The sequence below is a fragment of the Marmota monax genome, unplaced genomic scaffold (assembly GCF_021218885.2).
Source record: "Marmota monax isolate L192 unplaced genomic scaffold, Marmota_monax_Labrador192_F-V1.1 WCK01_AAM20220418_F8-fsc00046, whole genome shotgun sequence".
NCBI lineage: Eukaryota > Metazoa > Chordata > Mammalia > Rodentia > Sciuridae > Marmota > Marmota monax.
This window is the reverse complement of record NW_026692486.1, coordinates 1,418,353-1,438,082: the sequence shown is the minus strand read 5'-3', so window position 1 is coordinate 1,438,082 and position 19,730 is coordinate 1,418,353. Positions and strand designations below refer to the sequence as shown.

Here is a 19,730-nt window from a genome sequence, read left to right as displayed (position 1 = left end):
CACCTACATATCTCGAAGAATATATAGTAAATTTGAGTTGTTCTGATAAAGAAATCCAGGTCTTGTATATGGTCTGAATAGCATTTCTTTCAATAAGACTTTAATATCCTGGGTCAAATATGGGTCAGAAGAAAAAAAAAATCTTTAAGTTACCAACAAGTTAGAAATCACATGGTGAAATCTTGGCTCAAATCCAGACATTAACCAGGCTGCTGAGATGAAGTAGCATGGCCAAATTAAACAGACATCAAACCTGCCAAGGAACAAATAATTAAGTGACATAAACTGAGGTAGGTGAGAGAGGTTCTCAAACTCCCAGATGAAAGAATGTGAGGAAAAATCAATAAGACTGCAACCTTTCAGCAGCCACAGTGCAAGTCCTCGCTGCCTCTGGGGAATGAATGTCCTCCTAAAAATAGGGAGGAAGGAAGGCGACAGGTGGTGAAGGTCAGCAATAACAGAGCAAACACAAGTAGTAGTAAAATCAGCCTCCAGGCCACAGTATAGGTATGAGAGATGACACCCGTAGGCAGTCACAAACACCAGGCCAATGACTTTACACCAGGCATAGAAATGATGCACATTTCCCAGAGAAGAATTCTTAATGGAATGGCTTCCTGGGATTCTGCAAGAAGGCTTTACCTATCCATTTACAGAGTTCTACAAGCCTCCCAGCTCTGGGGCTGAGATGATGGCTCTTTAGGCAAATTAATGATCCCTGTGATGCCAGTATTAGAAAGAGACATGGAAGCCAGAGATAAAGGGAGAAAATCAGAAAAATGAGCTGCACAACAGATGGAGGCATAGAAATAGAGAACCAGGAGAAAGCAAATGGAAAACTTTACGGATCTTTCTCCTTCTTGACAGTAATAAGAGCTTAAAGGAATAGATTAAATCAGACGTTTCCAATGTTCTTTGTTACTTATTAAAATCCCAAACAAAGCTTTGAATTGTCAACATGGAAAAAAAATAGGTATCATCTCTCCTTAGTCTTCACTCTCCCCATTCCTAATCCTTAGATAATGACTTTTTAAATATGAGACTGGAAGGTAGAGGCAACTGTGACCACGCACAGAGCAGGCCCAGCGGCCTGCTGAGGGGCAGAGCCGCCCCCCACCCCTCGCGCCTGCCAGGTAGGGGAACTGTGACCACGGACAGAAAAGGCCCAGTGGCCCGCGGCGGGACAGAGCTTCCAATCACTCCTGCAAGGTAGGCGGGCCTGCGACCCACCTGCAGAAGAGGAGCAGCGGCCTGCTGAGAGGCAGAGCCGCCCCCTCCCCCTGCACCGGCAAGGTAGAGGGAACTGTGACCACGCACAGAGCAGGCCCAGCGGCCTGCTGAGGGGCAGAGCCACCCCCCACCCCCCTCGCCTGCCAGGTAGGTGGAACTGTGACCACCGACAGAAAAGGCCGAGTGGCCCGCGGCAGGACAGAGCTTCCAATCACTCCTGCAAGGTAGGCAGGCCTGCGACCCACTGGCAGAAGAGGAGCAGCGGCCTGCTGAGAGGCAGAGCCACCCCCTCCCCCTGCACCGGCAAGGTAGAGGGAACTGTGACCACGCACAGAGCAGGCCCAGGGGCCTGCTGGGGGGCAGAGCCGCCCCCCACCCCCCGCGCCTGCCAGGTAGGTGGAACTGTGACCACCATCAGAACAGGCCAGACCTGCAACCGAGAGACAGAACAGGCCCAGTGGCCTGAGGAAGGGTAGAGCCGCCCCCCCCCCCCGCACCTGCAAGGTAGGCGGACCTGCGACCCACTGGCAGTACAGCCCCAGAGGCCTGCAGAGGGGCAGTGCCGCTGCCTGCACCTGCAAAGTAGACAGAACTGTGACCACCCACAGAACAAGCCTAGCGGCCCGCAGAGGGACAGAGCCGCCGCCCGCGCCTGCGAGGGAGACTTTGCAACTATACAAGACCAATATAAATATATAGGGGGAAAATTCAATAGCACAACAGTTTCACTAAGTAGAAAGGAACGCGAACAGTATGAAGAGACAAGGAAAGAAAGGACCACAAGCAATGCAGGTCAACTCAACATTAGAAGAGGTAATAGCTGCAGCAGATGGAATGTCAGATAAAGAATTCAGGATATACATGCTTCAGATGATCTGGAGTCTCAAGGAAGACATCAGACAGCAAAATCAGACAATGAAAGATCACTTCAACAATGAATTACATAAACAAATCCAAGAAGCAAAAGATCAACTACACAGGGAAATAGAGGTTATAAAAAACAAACAAACAGAAATCCTAGAAATGCAGGAAGCAATAAGCCAACTTAAAAACTCAATTGAGAATACTACCAACAGAGTAGAACACTTAGAAGACAGAATATCAGACAATGAAGATAAAGTATTTCAACTTGAAAAGAACATAGACAGCTCAGCAAGACTGTTAAGAAACCATGAGCAGAACATCCAAGAAATATGGGATAACATCAAGAGACCAAATTTAAGAGTCATTGGGATACAGGAAGGGACAGAGTTTCAAACCAAAGGATTGAGCAATCTATTCAATGAAATAATACGAGAAAACTTCCCAGACTTGAAGAATGAGACAGAACCCCAAATCCTAGAAGCCTACAGGACGCCGAATGTGCAAAATCATAAGAGACCCACACCTAGACACATTATAATGAAGATGCCCAACATACAGAATAAGGAGAGAATTTTAAAAGCTACAAGAGAAAGGAAGCAGATCACATTTAGGGGTAAGCCAATCAGGATAACAGCTGATCTTTCAACACAGACTCTGAAAGCTAGAAGATCCAGGAATAACATATTTCAAACACTGAAAGAAAATGGGTTCCAACCAAGAATTGTGTTTCCAGCGAAATTAAGCTTCAGGATGGAAGATGAAATTAAAACCTTCCACGATAAACAAAAGTTAAAAGAATTTGCAGCTAGAAAACCATCTCTTCAAAACATCCTTGGCAAAACATTACAGGAAGAGGAAATGGAAAATAACAATGAAAACCAACAGTGGGAGGTAGGACACTAAAGGGGGGAAAATAATCAAAGAGGAAAAGAAACCATGTTTAGTAACATAAATAAACAAATATGGCTGGAAGAACAACCCATATCTCAATAATAACCCTAAATGTTAATGGCTTAAACTCACCAATCAAGAGACACAGGCTAGTAGAATGGGTCACAAAACAAGACCCAACAATATGCTGCCTACAGGAGACGCATTTGATAGGAAAAGACATACATAGGCTGAAGGTGAAAGGTTGGGAAAAATCATATCGCTCATATGGACTTCGGAAACAAGCAGGAGTATCCATACTCATATCAAATAAAATAGATTTCAAGCCAAAGTTAATCAAAAGGGATAAAGAGGGATACTACATACTGCTCAAGGGAACCATACACCAACAAGACATAACAATCATAAATATATATGCCCCAAACAATGGTGCAGCTATGTTCATCAAACAAACTCTTCTCAAGTTCAAGAGTCTAATAGACCACCATACAATAATCATGGGAGACTTCAACACACCTCTACCACCACTGGACAGATCCTCCAAACAAAAGTTGAATAAGGAAACTATAGAACTCAATAACACAATTAATAACCTAGACTTAATTGACATATATAGAGTATACCACCCAACATCAAGCAGTTACACTTTTTTCTCAGCAGCACATGGATCCTTCTCAAAAATAGATCATATATTATGTCACAGGGAAACTCTTAGACAATATAAAGGAGTAGAGATAATACCATGCATCCTATCTGATCATAATGGAATGGAACTGAAAATCAACGATAAAAGAAGGAAGGTAAAAGAATACATCACTTGGAGAATGAACAATAGGTTACTGAATGATCAATGGGTTATAGAAGACATCAAGGAAGAAATTAAAAAATTCTTAGAGATTAATGAAAACACAGACACACATATCGGAATCTATGGGACACATTGAAAGCAGTTCTAAGAGGAAAATTCATTGCTTGGAGTTCATTCCTTAAAAAAAGAAAAAACCAAGAAATAAATGATCTCATACTTCATCTCAAAATCCTAGAAAAAGAAGAGCAAAACAACAGCAAAAGAAGTAGAAGGCAAGAAATAATTAAAATCAGAGCTGAAATTAATGAAATCGAAACAAAAGAAACAATTGAAAAAATTGACAAAACTAAAAGTTGGTTCTTTGAAAAAATAAACAAAATCGACAGACCCTTAGCCATGATAGCGAAGAGAAGAAGAGAGAGAACTCAAATTACTAACATACGAGATGAAAGAGGCAATATCACAACAGACACTTCAGAAATACAGAAGATAATCAAAAATTATTTTGAATCCTTATACTCCAATAAATTAGAAGATAGTGAAGGCATAGATAAATTTCTTAAGTCATATGATCTGCCCAGATTGAGTCAGGAGGATATAGACAACCTAAACAGACCAATATCAATTGAGGAAATAGAAGAAACCATCAAAAGACTACCAACTAAGAAAAGCCCAGGACCAGATGGGTATACAGCAGAGTTTTACAAAACCTTTAAAGAGGAACTAATACCAATACTTTTCAAGCTACTTCGGGAAATAGAAAAAGAGGGAGAACTTCCAAATTCATTCTACGAGGCCAACATCACCCTGATACCTAAACCAGACAAAGACACTTCAAAGAAAGAAAACTACAGACCAATATCTCTAATGAACCTAGATGCAAAAATCCTCAATAAAATTCTGGCCACTCGGATACAAAAACTTATCAAAAAAATTGTGCACCATGATCAAGTAGGATTCATCCCTGGGATGCAAGGCTGGTTCAATATACGGAAATCAATAAATGTTATTCACCACATCAATAGACTTAAAAATAAGAATCATATGATCATCTCGATAGATGCGGAAAAAGCATTTGACAAAGTACAGCATCCCTTTATGTTCAAAACTCTAGAAAAACTAGGGATAACAGGAACATACCTCAATATTGTAAAAGCAATCTATGCTAAGCCTCAGGCTAGCATCATTCTGAATGGAGAAAAATTGAAGGCATTCCCTCTAAAATCTGGAACAAGACAGGGATGCCCTCTCTCTCCACTTCTGTTCAACATAGTTCTCGAAACACTGGCCAGAGCAATTAGACAGATGAAAGAAATTAAAGGCATAAAAATAGGAAAAGAAGAACTTAAATTATCACTATTTGCAGATGACATGATTCTATACCTAGCAGACCCAAAAGGGTCTACAAAGAAACTATTAGAGCTAATAAATGAATTCAGCAAAGTGGCAGGATATAAAATCAACACGCATAAATCAAAGGCATTCCTGTATATCAGCGACAAATCCTCTGAAATGGAAATGAGGACAACCACTCCATTCACAATATCTTCAAAAAAAATAAAATACTTGGGAATCAACCTAACAAAAGAGGTGAAAGACTTATACAATGAAAACTACAGAACCCTAAAGAGAGAAATAGAAGAAGATCTTAGAAGATGGAAAAATATACCCTGTTCATGGATAGGCAGAACTAACATCATCAAAATGGCGATATTACCAAAAGTTCTCTACAGGTTTAATGCAATGCCAATCAAAATCCCAACGGCATTTCTTGTAGAAATAGAGAAAGCAATCATGAAATTCATATGGAAAAACAAAAGACCCAGAATAGCAAAAACAATGCTAAGCAGGAAGGGTGAATCAGGCGGTATAGCGATACCAGACTTCAAACTATACTACAGAGCAATAGTAACAAAAACAGCATGGTACTGGTACCAAAACAGGCGGGTGGACCAATGGTACAGAATAGAGGACACAGAAACCAATCCACAAAACTACAACTACCTTATATTTGATAAAGGGGCTAAAAGCATGCAATGGAGGAAGGATAGCATCTTCAACAAATGGTGCTGGGAAAACTGGAAATCCATATGCAACAAAATGAAACTGAATCCCTTTCTCTCGCCATGCACAAAAGTTAATTCAAAATGGATCAAGGAGCTTGATATCAAATCAGAGACGCGCCGTCTGATAGAAGAAAAAGTTGGCTACGATCTACATACTGTGGGGTCGGGCTCCAAATTCCTCAATAGGACACCCATAGCACAAAAGTTAATAACTAGAATCAACAAATGGGACTTACTCAAACTAAAAAGTTTTTTCTCAGCAAAAGATACAATAAGAGAGGTAAATAGAGAGCCTACATCCTGGGAACAAATCTTTACTCCTCACACTTCAGATAGAGCCCTAATATCCAGAGTATACAAAGAACTCAAAAAATTAGACAATAACAGAACAAACAACCCAATCAACAAATGGGCCAAGGACCTGAACAGACACTTCTCAGAAGAGGACATACAATCAATCAACAAGTACATGAAAAAATGCTCACCATCTCTAGCAGTCAGAGAAATGCAAATCAAAACCACCCTAAGATACCATCTCACTCCAGTTAGATTGGCAGCCATTATGAAGTCAAACAACAACAAGTGCTGGCGAGGATGTGGGGAAAAGGGTACACTTGTACATTGCTGGTGGGACTGCAAATTGGTGCAGCCAGTTTGGAAAGCAGTATGGAGATTTCTTGGAAAGCTGGGAATGGAGCCACCATTTGACCCAGCTATTCCCCTTCTCGGTCTATTCCCTAAAGACCTAAAAAGAGCATGCTACAGGGACACTGCTACATCGATGTTCATAGCAGCACAATTCACAATAGCTAGACTGTGGAACCAACCTAGATGCCCTTCAATGGATGAATGGATAAAAAAAAATGTGGCATTTATACACAATGGAGTATTACTCTGCATTAAAAAATGACAAAATCATAGAATTTACAGGGAAATGGATGGCATTAGAGCAGATTATGCTAAGTGAAGCTAGCCAATCCCTAAAAAACAAATGCCAAATGTCTTCTTTGATATAAGGAGAGTAACTAAGAACAGAGTAGGGTCGAAGAGCAGGAGAAGAAGATTAACATTAAACAGGGATGAGAGGTGGGAGGGAAAGGGAGAGAGAAGGGAAAATGCATGGAAATGGAAGGAGACCCTCAGAGTTATACAAAAGTACATACAAGAGGAAGTGAGGGGAAGGGGAAAAATAATATAAGGGGGACAAACGAATGTCAGTAGAGGGAGCAGAGAGAGAAGAGGGGAGGGGAGGGGAGGGGAGGGGAGGGGAGGGGAGGGGGGATAGTTGAGGATAGGAAAGGCAGCAGAATACAACAGACACTAGTATGGCAATATGTAAATCAATGGATGTGTAACTGATGTGATTCTGCAATCTGTATATGGGGTAAAAATGGGAGCTCATAACCCACTTGAATCAAATTGTGAAATATGACATATCAAGAACTATGTAATGTTTTGAACAGCCAACAATAAAAAATTAAAAAAAAAAAGTATGAGACTGGCTGAGCCAATAATTAAGATAGTGAACTCTAACATTAGGGCATTAACTTTTATGACCAATGCTAACACAAGTTAACTAAAGACTGTTTTCTGAACCCCCAATCTTTTCTGTTAGCCAGAAGAGAAATGGGGGGGGGGGCACAGAATGAGATGTGACACACTATCAGCAGGAACCAAATTCCCTAGTTTATAAATCATTATAAACTGATTTTCCAGAAATGCACAAGTGACACTATGGGCGAGGGATTAATTTTTGTCCCAGCCCCTTGCTGTTGGGCACAATCTTTTTAATATGCATGTGGCCTGAACCCCCAGAGAATCAGAAAGCTGGCAATTTAAAGACAACAATCATTTGAAATCAAATGATTATATTGTCTAAAAAGTTGACTGAAACATGTAGGACTTAAATTTCTAAACTGACGTAAATTTCTAGTCAATTTCTTTTGGATGATGCATGGGTTCAATTCCTTGCTTTCTAGCTTCCATAACTCAACAACTATCTCTTGAGTGAGATGTAGTATGGTAGGACTACCAAAAGTATGGCGCACAGATGGGCATCATCAGCATCACCTAGGGACCTGTTAGAAATGCAAATTCTTGGGTCCCACACCATACAAATGAAATGAGAAATTCTGGGAGCAGGTCCTGGCAATCTCTAGTATAATAAGCCCTTTAGGATTTCTGATGCAGTTGAAGTAGAACATGCTGTTGTCAGCACATCTCTTAGGAGCACCGACATTTGGTCTGAATTCCAGTTCCACTATGAGACTTTGGGGAGTTACTATTCCTCTCTAAGCTTCTGCCTCTTCTTCATATAGAATACTTGGTTTATGAGCTGGGGATGTGGCTCAGTGGTTGACTGCCCCAAGTTCAATCCCCAGTATCTCCCCCCAAGAAAAGATCACTGGGTTTATGTTCAGTAAATATCCCTAACACTCATGGTACAAGGCACCAGGGCTAGTGCTGGCCATACATAAGAGATCCACATGGCCCTTGACCCTAACTCTCAGCACAGGGTTGGCAAACTTCATCTGTAAAGAGATAGATAGTATCCTTGGCTTTGTGGGCCATATGGTCCTCATCTTAACTTCTCCACTCTGTCACTGCGGCAGGAAGCAGACATAAGCACTGGGAAATGAATAAATGTAGCTACGTTCCAATAAAACTATTTATGAACACTGAAATTTGAATTTCATATAATGCTGTGTCATGAGATCTTATTCAGTGTGTGTGTGTGTGTTTTAACCATTTAAAAGTACAGATATGCCTCAGGGGCTATAGTTTGCTGACCCTGGTCTAGTACTCTCATTTAAGTAAAGTTATTAAGCTATAGGAATCTGGGCTTTCTCATCTGTCAAGTGAAAGTAACACTGCCTGTTCTGAAGGTTTGTTGTGAGAATAAATATCTGTAAACTATCTGGTAAGCTGCCTGACACAGAGAAGACACTCAGCAAATGGCACCCACTGTCATTATTATAATGAAATGTTCGCTTACAGAAAAAAAGAAAAGAAAGAAAGAAGCCTAACACTACAATCTAGGAAAATTGGAAAAGTGTTGGAGCAGGACAGAAACACAATGCAAAAGTGTAAGCAAAACAGAGCTGTAAGTTTACAAACCTATTCACTCTAGGCACCATTGGATATGCATCTATTATTAACATATTGTTTAACTTATATACACACAAATAGCGGTGAAAAATAAGCAAAATATATAAAGGAACTTCAATCACCTTACTCTGTGGACTTAAAAGAAGATGTGGTTTATTTTGGACATCTAAATTGCTCCCATATGTGCACTACCCGCCTGCAGCAATGAAATAACTCCAATAAAAGTGTATAAAGTCCATCACTAACCTCAAAGCCTCCAGGAGTTCACACCACCACACTGAGACCAAAGAGCCAACTCACACATCCCACACTGCAGCACCTCGAGGGAGAATTCACAGCTGCGCACCATCTGGGGATAGGGGAGTTGGGATCCGGATATGGAGAAACCTAGGACTTCATCTTGAGATGAGATTTCAAGGGCTCCTCAAAAGCTGAAATACGTCCTGGGGTCAGGCACTCATTATTTGCTCATTAGTCGCCTTCCTTTGGTTGCCAAGAGTTTAACCAACAGGTGTGTCCTGCCCTTCTGATCCCAACCCAGTGGGCAATCCTTCCCCCATCCCCTCACACTACTCCCATTGTCTCTAGGTTCAGCAGGCTCTTCTGATGGTGAGGAGAAATACCTGCAGGCATGCTCCTCAATACAAGAGTCGATAACCATATGTGGCTACTGAACATTGAAGCCCAGCTGGTACAACTAAGGACTCTCATTTTTTATTTAATTTCATTTTAATGAATTTCTATTTAAAAACTGATGCTGCACTCAGCCTTGGGAAAAGGTTTAAACATGTGTGAGAAACTTGAATATGTGAATCTACCTTTTCATTTAAAATTAGTAAAATCTAAATACTGATTAAGTATTTCTGCTAAAAATTTAGCATGTGAATTGAGAAGTGGTGTAATTGTACATGGTATACCAAATTTTGAAGACCTCTTATGAAAAGGGGGAAATGAACATTTAATTATAATTCTTTATTGATTGATCACATGGACAAATGGAGACATTTTGGATATGTTGGGTTAAAAAAAAACATTGCTAAAGTAATTCTACATGCTTCTTTTTGTTTTACTTTTTTTTTTTAATGTGGCTCTTAGAAAAAGGTAAGGTTGCATAAGTGCTACATTACATTTCTGACTTTTAGCTTTGCTTCATAACGTTAAATAAACTTATCATCACCTCTGCCATAAAGCCAGAATCAGACATAAAATCTGTTCAGCTCTGCCCTTTGCACTTCCTGGTCTTTTTACTGCTGATGGCTTAGAGAACAGTTGCTCTCTTCTCAGATACAATTTTCCCTGATTGATAGGGCAACCCTTCACTGAAAGGTTTTCACTGCTCTTTGAGCCCAGCCACTGTTAAGGCCAACCAAAAATGGTAACCCAACCCTGCTCTCCACAGGTGTGTTTCCTACTTGCCCCAAGGAGAGGAATCACATCAAAAGTAATTTGCTCATTTCAGTTCTTAAATCTAAGATGAACTCCAGGACCAGCTTTTAATCCTAGATCATGACTCATATCCACCTCTGGACGAACAAATTTTCCTTCCAATTCCTTTGTGATCATACTCTTCTAAGAGTAAGATTCAAACATAGGTTTTACAACTGACCAAGGAAGTTTTTATTTTATGTCTGATGAATGCACAGTTAAGAAATTCACCAAGAAACAAAATAGTCTTTGGAATTAGAAAGAAGTCTTTTCCGGAAAAGGATTTTACATGCAACAGTTTTTAAATTTGAGTAAATAATAAGAAACGAGACTATGAATGTGGATGTATATTTATATTTACTGTACACACACAGAGACACAGCTTTTACACAAATACCAGAATGACCCTAGGACAGGGGCCCCTTTTACTGGTCCTCCATTGCTCTCTTTGGGAGTTAACTTCTCCCCGACTCACCCAAGGACCAGATGTTGTAGGCCCCCACCCCTCCACATCTCACAGGAAATGAAAAAGTGGCTGGAGATATGGAGTGTGGGACAAAGGATCTCTCAAAAAAAAATGTTACCTACCCCCAGGCTGCTGTTTATTGAAATCTCCTGAGATTCTGGGTCAAGGTCTCTGACTTAGCCACTTTAAGTCTATTTAAAATCAAAACCAGAGCCCACTCTCGAGTTCTTGAACTGAGACAGCAATAGTAAAAGCACTGATAATCCCTTCACCTGGACCACGTTCCTGCTGACAAACCTTTACAGAGCTGCTAACAAGGAAAGGAATTAACCAATTTGAAGCTTAGCACCTCTTCCTTTTCCAGCTTAGGTGGAGGTGCTAATTGGCAGTAAAATACATAAAAGGTGTACATCAGAGTGGCTGGAGAATGGGTCTGGATGATCCATAACCTAAATAATGAGCCTTTTAATAACCACGAGCTAACTGCAGGTTTTGGTAATAGGATCTTGGTAGTACTTGTAAATCTACTCTTTTCAATTAAAGAAATGCCTCCTTCTACCACTTTTCCCTAAAGCCACGAAACAAAAAAAAAAAAAAAAAAAGAAAAGAAAAAAAAGAACTCATCCAACTCCCAGGCCTCAGGCATGTGTGTGCCTTAAATTTGGATAAATGATAGAAATTTTCCTCCTGAAGAGATTTCATAACTTTGCCCAGAGGAGATTTCATAAGTTTGGAAGTCATTCCTGGGCTTCCCCTATTCTCTTCTGACCTAAACACCACTAGTCCCCAATATAGGTTTTCTTGATTCCAACTGTTATCATTATTAATACTACTACTACTAATGGGCCTTTTCACTTCATATGTGTACAAGCACATCCTAATTTGCAAAATATATTCTCAAGCACTCTTTCTTTTAGTCAACACTGCCTCAGGGGCAGAAGAACCTGAAGTTAACACAATTTGTGAGTCTCTTTGAGAAAATGAATATAAAGTTATAACTTCAAAAGTGCTAAGGCCTTTTCCGGAGCCCTGGAGGGGTCCTGAGTTAACTTCTACTCTGTACCGCCCCCTCCCTCCCTCCCTCCCCTTCCCTTGTCTCCATGCATGCTTCCAAATTGACAGCACATGTGGGTTCTTCAGGCAGGGCATTCACGTGACTTGCCCAGAGTCAAGGGGCTATTATTCAGTGTTAGACAAGAATTAAAACCTTCTCATGCCCTAGTCTCTCTGGCCCCTCTAGTTCCCCTTGTCACAAAGGAAACTCAGAGGAAGGAACAAATAAAAACCAACATAGCAAAAAGTGGCCCCTGCCAGGCGGTTGTTAGGAAGCTGTCTAGACTGAGAACTGCCGGGGGTGGAAGATGGTGAAATAAACTCAAAGGCCCTCCAAGCTTTCGCTTCACTGACAATGAAGGGAGAAGACACTCAATGTGACCACAGAAAGTCAATTAAGCTCATCCCCATCACTTACAGGACGTGGGACAAGTTACTTAAGTTTTCCTAAACCTCAGTATCTTCATTTGTAATAACTTTCCTTAGCACAAGACCAAGCCTGAGCATTCTAACTGTTTCATAAATCGCAACTACAGCTTCTGTAGTTATCAACTCAGCCCAAGCACTACTTTTACAGCCACTTACTCCCCAAAGTGCACTAATGTTCATGGCAACAGCATCTGTTCAGTCAACAAAAGACTGGAAATTAGACCAGGCAGCTACTGAGACTTCAGACATCTTGAGCACAGGTAAGAAATGTCATCACTGATGTATTAGACAGGGCGCTTTGTCTTTGTCTTATCTACTTGCTGGAGTTGTTCCAGAAGTTTCAGAGTTCAATCTGTGTACCTGCAAAGTCTGTGTGATGTTCCAGGCTCAGGGAAGCCATATGGCTTTTAAATGCTCTGAGACCTCATAGTTAGCAAAACCATATTCCTGTATGGTCATGAGTGTTTGCTTTTTCTTTGGGTTTTTTTGTTTTGGGGGGGTTTTTTGATTGTATGTTTTTACTAATCTAGGAATAAATGATCATGAGAAAAGTTATGCCATTCCTATACTTTCAATCTTTCTTCCATCCCGTCCAGTTCTCTCATCCCTCCCACCAAATTTTAAATTGGCTCCAAGGAGTGATAATAGACCTACAAGAAACACACTGAGAAGGAATTTAAGGAGCAAACGAATTGATAAACTCTAAATTGCGTTCATCTCTTAAGGTTAAAAAAAAAAAAAAATCCATGCTACATCCATGAAGAATTTAGCTGTCTATTAAAGTTAGTTCAGGCTCATGTTTGTCATTGGAGTTTAAAAACAAAAATTAACTCCATTAATATATTAAACAAACATTTAGAGATCAATCACTTACTGAGAGCCAGGCTAGTTCTTAGGAATACTAAGTTGGATAAGACAAGGCTTCTTCTCATTTGAGACTCAACTGAGCAACTACTACAACCCACCCTTATACTCCCACACCACTGGTGTACCAGTAGTTTGTATACTTTTAATTACTAGTTGAATTATTTGCTTTCCCAATGAGTCTGATTGACCTAAAGAAGTCTCCTACCCCTATGTGTTTATAATCAAAAGAGTTTGAATATGCAAACAGTTCATGGACAGTACAGATAATATTGCCTGCCTCAGAGATAAGAGCTAATACCACAGGAGCACAGAGGAAGCCTGCTAATCAGGGGAAGGCTTGACTGCATATGGAATACTGAACTAGGAGCTGAAAGATGAGTAGAATGTTTGTCAGTGGTGGAAACTGATAGCAGAGGTAATTTTCTGCAAAGAAAAAACAGATATACAATATCAACTAGTAGCTCATAGTTATCAAGGACTTAAAATACATCAGGTTCTCCTCTATAGAAATGAACTCTTATTTCCTGTAGCGACCAGTTTTGCTCCCGTTTCATAGATAAGCAAATTGAGACTTAGAGAGCTTATTGGTAGAACACACTGGTCTATCCTGAGCCCAGGCTCCCAGTTCCTATGCTACACTACAAAAGCAAAGAGCTTAAATACGTGTCTGGATCAGTAAGTGGTAAGGCCAGATACATGGCCAGGGGACAGACTCTAAAGGAATTTGAAGGATGCTAAACAAGTTTATCACTCAGGGGTTGGGGAGGCAAAATCAGCATTTAAGACAAAAAAAAAAATGCTTAGTTGGTACTGCATTTTACACAATACTCTGAAAGTGATAAGAAAGATGGGGGGAACCGTGAAGAGCCTCAAGAAAAGAGCCTACTTCAAAAGACAGACCAAGGCAAAGGGAATAAAGATGCAGAGTAAAGGGCAGATCTTAAAGACTTTCCTGAGGCAGAATTGATGCAATATGGTGGAGGATTAGATCTGGGGCAAGAGGAAAACAAGTAAATGAGAAGACACTAAGTTCGTAACTTGAGATCACAACTCATCCAGTTTCCCATCAATCATGATAAATAGTCAAGGACACATGACTAGAGAAAAGATAACAGTAGCTCAGTCATGCACCAACTGTATCATGTTCTGACTGCCTCATCTTCATAATCCTCATCAACCTGGCAAAACTGTAATCTTCTTTAAGGCAGAAATAATTCACAAGTAGTTTGTACCCACATATCCACTCAATGTTCACTTCAGTAGCAAATAAAAATTCAATACAATTCATCAAATGTTTGTTAAATATGGAAACTGTACAAGATACGATGCTCAAAAAGTTCTTGCTGACCAAATGTAGAAATCATAAAAGACCACAATATATGCAGTTTTAATCACATAAAATTATAAACATCTACAACTTAGAAGAAAGACAAATGACTAATTTGTCTAAAGACACCAATCCTTGTGTTGCTTGTTCACTCTGTGACAGAGTTACCAGAAGAGTATGGCAAGAAATAAACCTATTGAGATCTGGAGTTGTTTTGTTTTTGTGTATTCAGGATAATGAATATACCGATCACCTCACTTAACTCCTACAATAACCCATTCTCAACCCCTTTAATGACCCATGGTCAGCCCCATTAAGCTGAGGCATGAAATAAAAAAAAAAAAAAAAAAAAAAAAAAAAAAAACCCTGCTCTGGTTCTATAATTAATAAGTGGTAAAAAGAGGTGAAGACATAATTAAAACCCACATATTTTTGGCTTGAAGGCCCATGTGATGTGGAGCGAATTCGGACCCCACAATTAAATAATTGAGGAGACCACCACTCTGTTATGAGAACAAGCCCTGTGCATGGACAGAATGGGTTCTGGGTGTGCACAATGCCTTGAAGGAACAGTTCCATTCCATAAAAGAGCAACATTAGCCACCAAACATGAACTTCTCCTCTCAGCTAGTAAGAGATTAGCATTTTTTTTGTGGGGGGAGTACTGGGGATTGAACTCAGGGGCACTCGACCACTGAGCCACATCCTCAGCCTTATTTTGTATTTTATTTAGAAACAGAGTCTCACTGAGTTGTTTAGTGCCTGCTTTTGCTGAGGCTGGCTTTGAACTCACGATCTTCCTGCCTCAGCCTCCTGCCCCACTGGGATTACAGGTAAGATAAGCATTTTTTGAGTCACCATTGGATAGGCAAAATTATACTTCCATAGATATCTCTATATCTTGGTTTTCTTATATGGAAAAGTGAACAGTAAAATCTACTCCAATAATTTTTTGAGAAAATTAAAATCTTCACCCAAAGAATAAAATTGACATCACCTCTAAAGTTATTTTTAAAACAAAAGCTCCATTGCAATAAATCCTATTCAGCTCCAATATCATCAGTATGAAGCCTGTCTTGACGACCCCCCTAACAGCATTCACTGCTCTCCTCTATCTTCTATTATGCTTCCAGAAACTGATGCTATTTTGTTCTTTGCATTATAACATAAGCAATCATTTGCTTTCCCATCTCCCTTACTATACGGTAAGCCACTTGAAAATGGGGTCAATGGCTTATATATCTTGTAATATGAAGGGAATTAGGACATGCCACTCCAATATATGCTGCTTTGGAATACTGATTATTTTGAGTGGAAGGCAACTGAGAAAAAGCAGATGTAAGAACAGTCCTCTAATGTCTCCTTCTACCTAAAAGAAGGGCATATAAGTTCCCATGACAAAGGTATTTTCCCTATATAAGAAAGAGAAGAACTTTTTTTATCATCAAAGGTGGAAGGTCAACACTAAGATAAATCTGTACAAACTTACAATAAGAAAAACTTATTTTCCATTAGTTTCCCAATCTCTTTCCTAAAATTTACCACCTCTAGCCCCAAACCCCCTTTTACCTTTGTCTCTTCACATCTCCACAGTTCATTAGTTTTTGTTAAAATGGTGTATAAGTTCTCAGCCTATCACTTTCTTTGGGTCTTCATTTCTTATACATGTGAAGACGTCTCTGCACACATAAAAATACTAATATCAAATGAAAATTGTATGCTTTTCTCCTGTTTTGTCAGTTTGATTATCAGGCTCAGGCAAAGAAGCTAAGAGAGTCTTTCCTTTTCCTCCCTCGCAGATACCAACATCTGTCTAGGGCCAGAATATACAAAAAAATGTTTCATAGCAAAAAATAAAATAAAAACATTTTATTTTACTTCAACCCTTTTTAGAAATTATTATAATTGTACACATTCAACAACTTGGGGAAACGGAAGGCTCCAAGTTGAAAATGACTGTCTACAAACATAGCATGAAGCCACGCTTGCCCCGAACCCAGGTCTCTGGAAACCTGTTCTCACCACTCTACTGTGTGTAGCCTTCAAAGACAACAAGGGGTAAAGGCCCATCACAGACCATCTAGTCCATCAAACAGAAAGGCAGCAAGGACTAAATGGTATTACGGCATCTTAGAAAGTCATCTGGGAAAGTACAGGGAACAGCTTTAAAGTATAAGGAAAGTTGGCAGACTTTCCTGCGTCTAAATCCAAGTTCACTCTGTCTTTAACCCTGTGTGACCCTCGGCACATCTCTTAAACTTAGGACCCTCAGCTCCCTGATCTATAAAATGGAGTTGAAAACAATGATACGTACCTCTTCAGGCTTTCTATGTAAGAATAAAAGAGTTATATGAAACACTCTAAGGATATGGTACTAATTACATTTGTTATTATTATATATCAAGAAAAACTGGCAAATATTAAATACTTGTGCTACAAAGTATTTTTCCTATCCTAATTTATTTCATCCCCACTAATAGGCGCTAGTAGTTTGATCTTCTGTTGAGAAAACAGATTCACAGCCATTTCAGTAACTTGTCCAGGGTCATATAAGTTGCACACTAATGTCTTTCTGCATCCAAAGTTTTTGCTCTTTGCAGTATTGGCATCCCAGATTAGTTTTGAGGAAAGATATATAAAATCAGATATGCCCTAATATAGGTCAACATGAGGTGCAAGAAGTGAAAGGTTAGATCATACTCATATGTAACATGGGATAAGCATTAAAGATATTCGGAAAGATTTGGGAGTGTAGCTCAATGGTAGAATACATGCCTAGCCTAGGATGTGTGAGGCCCTGGGTTCCATCCCCAGAAATCTGCTAAAAAAAAAAAAAAAAAAAAAAAAAAAATGTACAGAATTAGGCACACAAGATACAAAAGGGGCAATAAATGTTATGTCCCTCAATTTCTTCCACAGTGAATAGCATAAAAAAGTAGTAGAAATTACTCATATTCATTTCTTAGAGTCTTGAGGTTAAAAATCCTGTATTATAATGCACACATACTGTTTCCTCATGATTTTGCTACCATTTGTTATGTCCCAGAATATGTTCTGAAACAAACAGAGGAAGTTCAGAAAAGTCACAGGAAATGTTTGATCTCCTTTACTTCCAAGAAAGGGACACAAACTCTACTAGGTTACTTTCTTAATTGCATCATTAACACCAAGCCATGTTGGAAGATGATTCAGGTAGAACAGCAGTAGGTGATTCAAATCATCCTACAGAAAAACAAAACAAAACAAAAAGCTATTTCACAACAACACAACGAAACCCAAAAAATTGTCTTTTGGTGTGGTTTGTTTTTCACACACAGCTTCCTCAAGCTGGGAACAAACAGGCTTTCACATTTCTCCAGTCAAGGTCAAGGAAACCTTCACGTTGTGAATGTTTCAAGTATGCAGTCAGGTTAGGCATATGTAGAAATAGTAGTGAACAACAAATGGGGCAAGGAGTGGGGAAGGGCAGGGGCACTTCCAGGGGATGGAGAGAAAGTTCTTCTTAAGGGAGCCCCCACATCACCTGAAGCCACAAGGCTGTGAACTCAGATAGATATTCAGAACAACTGAAGAACAGACTTGGAGAAGGAACTCAACCAAAAAGAGGTGGTTGGGTGAACTTTGATAGGTTGTAAAATCATTTCGTCCCTTCAAATTCATGAACCTACAGAAGCCCAAGGTCCTCTTCCGATGAATATATCTTCCTATGAACTTTTCCAAAGTAGAGCTAATGTCACATAGGGAGAGCAGATTTCACAGAAAACTCATTCCTCAGAGACTACCTGTAAACCCAGAAGTTTTTGTCTTCATATGATCAAATACTCCCTAGAACTCCCCTTGCTCTCCCTCCCCCCCATTCCAAACGCTATGCCCCTCACTAGCAACAACCCACGCCCAGGCACTCCTCTTCGGTCGGTGGCCCCTGAAAGGCCTCGGGCTCATCAGAGCTGCGGGGATTCGCGGGAGCACCCCTTCCTCTCTGTGCCATCCCCATTATTCGGCACACAACCCTGCTCTCCCCTGGAGCCAACAGTCTGCAGCTCCTTCCTTCAGTGCAGGCGCGAGCAGGCAGGAATGGTGGGAAAAGAAGCTGTGCCAGCTGCATGTTTCAGAATCTCCCTCCATATGCATTTGCCAAAGGAACAAAAAGAAAATCAACGCCAGGAAAAGACAACTGAGATGAGGATGCGGTGGGACCGCGGCTGACTCGGTGCCTCTTAGCAGCCAGGGGCTGGCCAACCACGCGTCCGAGCCACAGATCCGAGTCGTTACCTTCAGGATGCAGGCCATGGCGCTCCGCCGGCCCTCCTGCCACCGAGCAGCGGGCGCGCCTGGGTCAGGGGCAGTCCCGACGGCGGGCTGGAGACTGGTACCGTGGCAGGACCACTCCAGCCCACATTCCCGCAGATCCAAATAAGGGGACCGCGGCGCGAGCTGCGCGGCCCCAGGCCCCGCCCCCCCGCGCCGCGGCCCCGCCCCCGGCCCCGTCCACTGGCCGGCGGCCCGCGCAGCCCCGCCCCCGGGTCACGTGCCGTCCCGGGCGCCGGCGCCGGCGGCCGCAGCCCTGGGTGCCTGCTACCTCTTTTCTTCTTCTTCTTCTTTTTTTATTTTTTTTTTTTTCCGCGAAACCGTTCTGTGTAGATCAATGTATGCAAATTCTTCTCTGCAGCAGGCAGGGATGTGGGTCCCGCTGGGAAGAGAAAGCGGCCTTTTCTCCTCGGTTGGGTCCCCTCTCACACATCAGAGAACTCCTAACAGACATTTCACACTTTTGAAAAAGTTAAACGGGTTTGGCATCGCCCTTCTGCAAGGCTTTGGGCGCATCAAAGGATTCTTCGAAGTAGCAAGGCAAGTTTTCCCTGGGCTGTTAAAGAACGGAGGCTTCACTTTGCAAGACTCTTGTGATGGGCTTACGTAAAATTATTTGTAAAAATATTTTCTGTTGATCAGGGACCGCAAATATCTATCAGTGAAAGAAGTCATGAACCATACAGTGGTAGAGTGTGTGTGTAAAAACATATTTTATACACACACACACACATATACTTACGTGTGCAATACATAACACCTATGCCGTTGCTCTTTCTGATTTAAGTTTATGAAAAAGTTTTTATTTAAAAAATACACACTATGGAGAAACAATGTGTGTGTGTGTGTGTGTGTATATATATATATATATATATACACACACACACA

The 19,730-nt window shown here is 40.8% G+C and overlaps 1 protein-coding gene across 2 annotated transcripts in view; it reads right to left on the bottom strand.

Moving 5' to 3' along the window:
• St6galnac3 (ST6 N-acetylgalactosaminide alpha-2,6-sialyltransferase 3) overlaps positions 1–18,962 on the bottom strand; it is a 517,138-nt gene extending 498,176 nt beyond the window's left edge. For both annotated transcript variants that reach the window (XM_046443311.2, XM_058578929.1), the window contains exon 1: positions 18,807–18,962. In XM_046443311.2, the coding sequence (XP_046299267.1) occupies positions 18,807–18,824 (18 nt within the window). In that variant the 5' untranslated portion in view covers positions 18,825–18,962. The remainder of the gene's footprint in view (positions 1–18,806) is intronic.
• Positions 18,963–19,730: the final 768 nt, after the last annotated feature.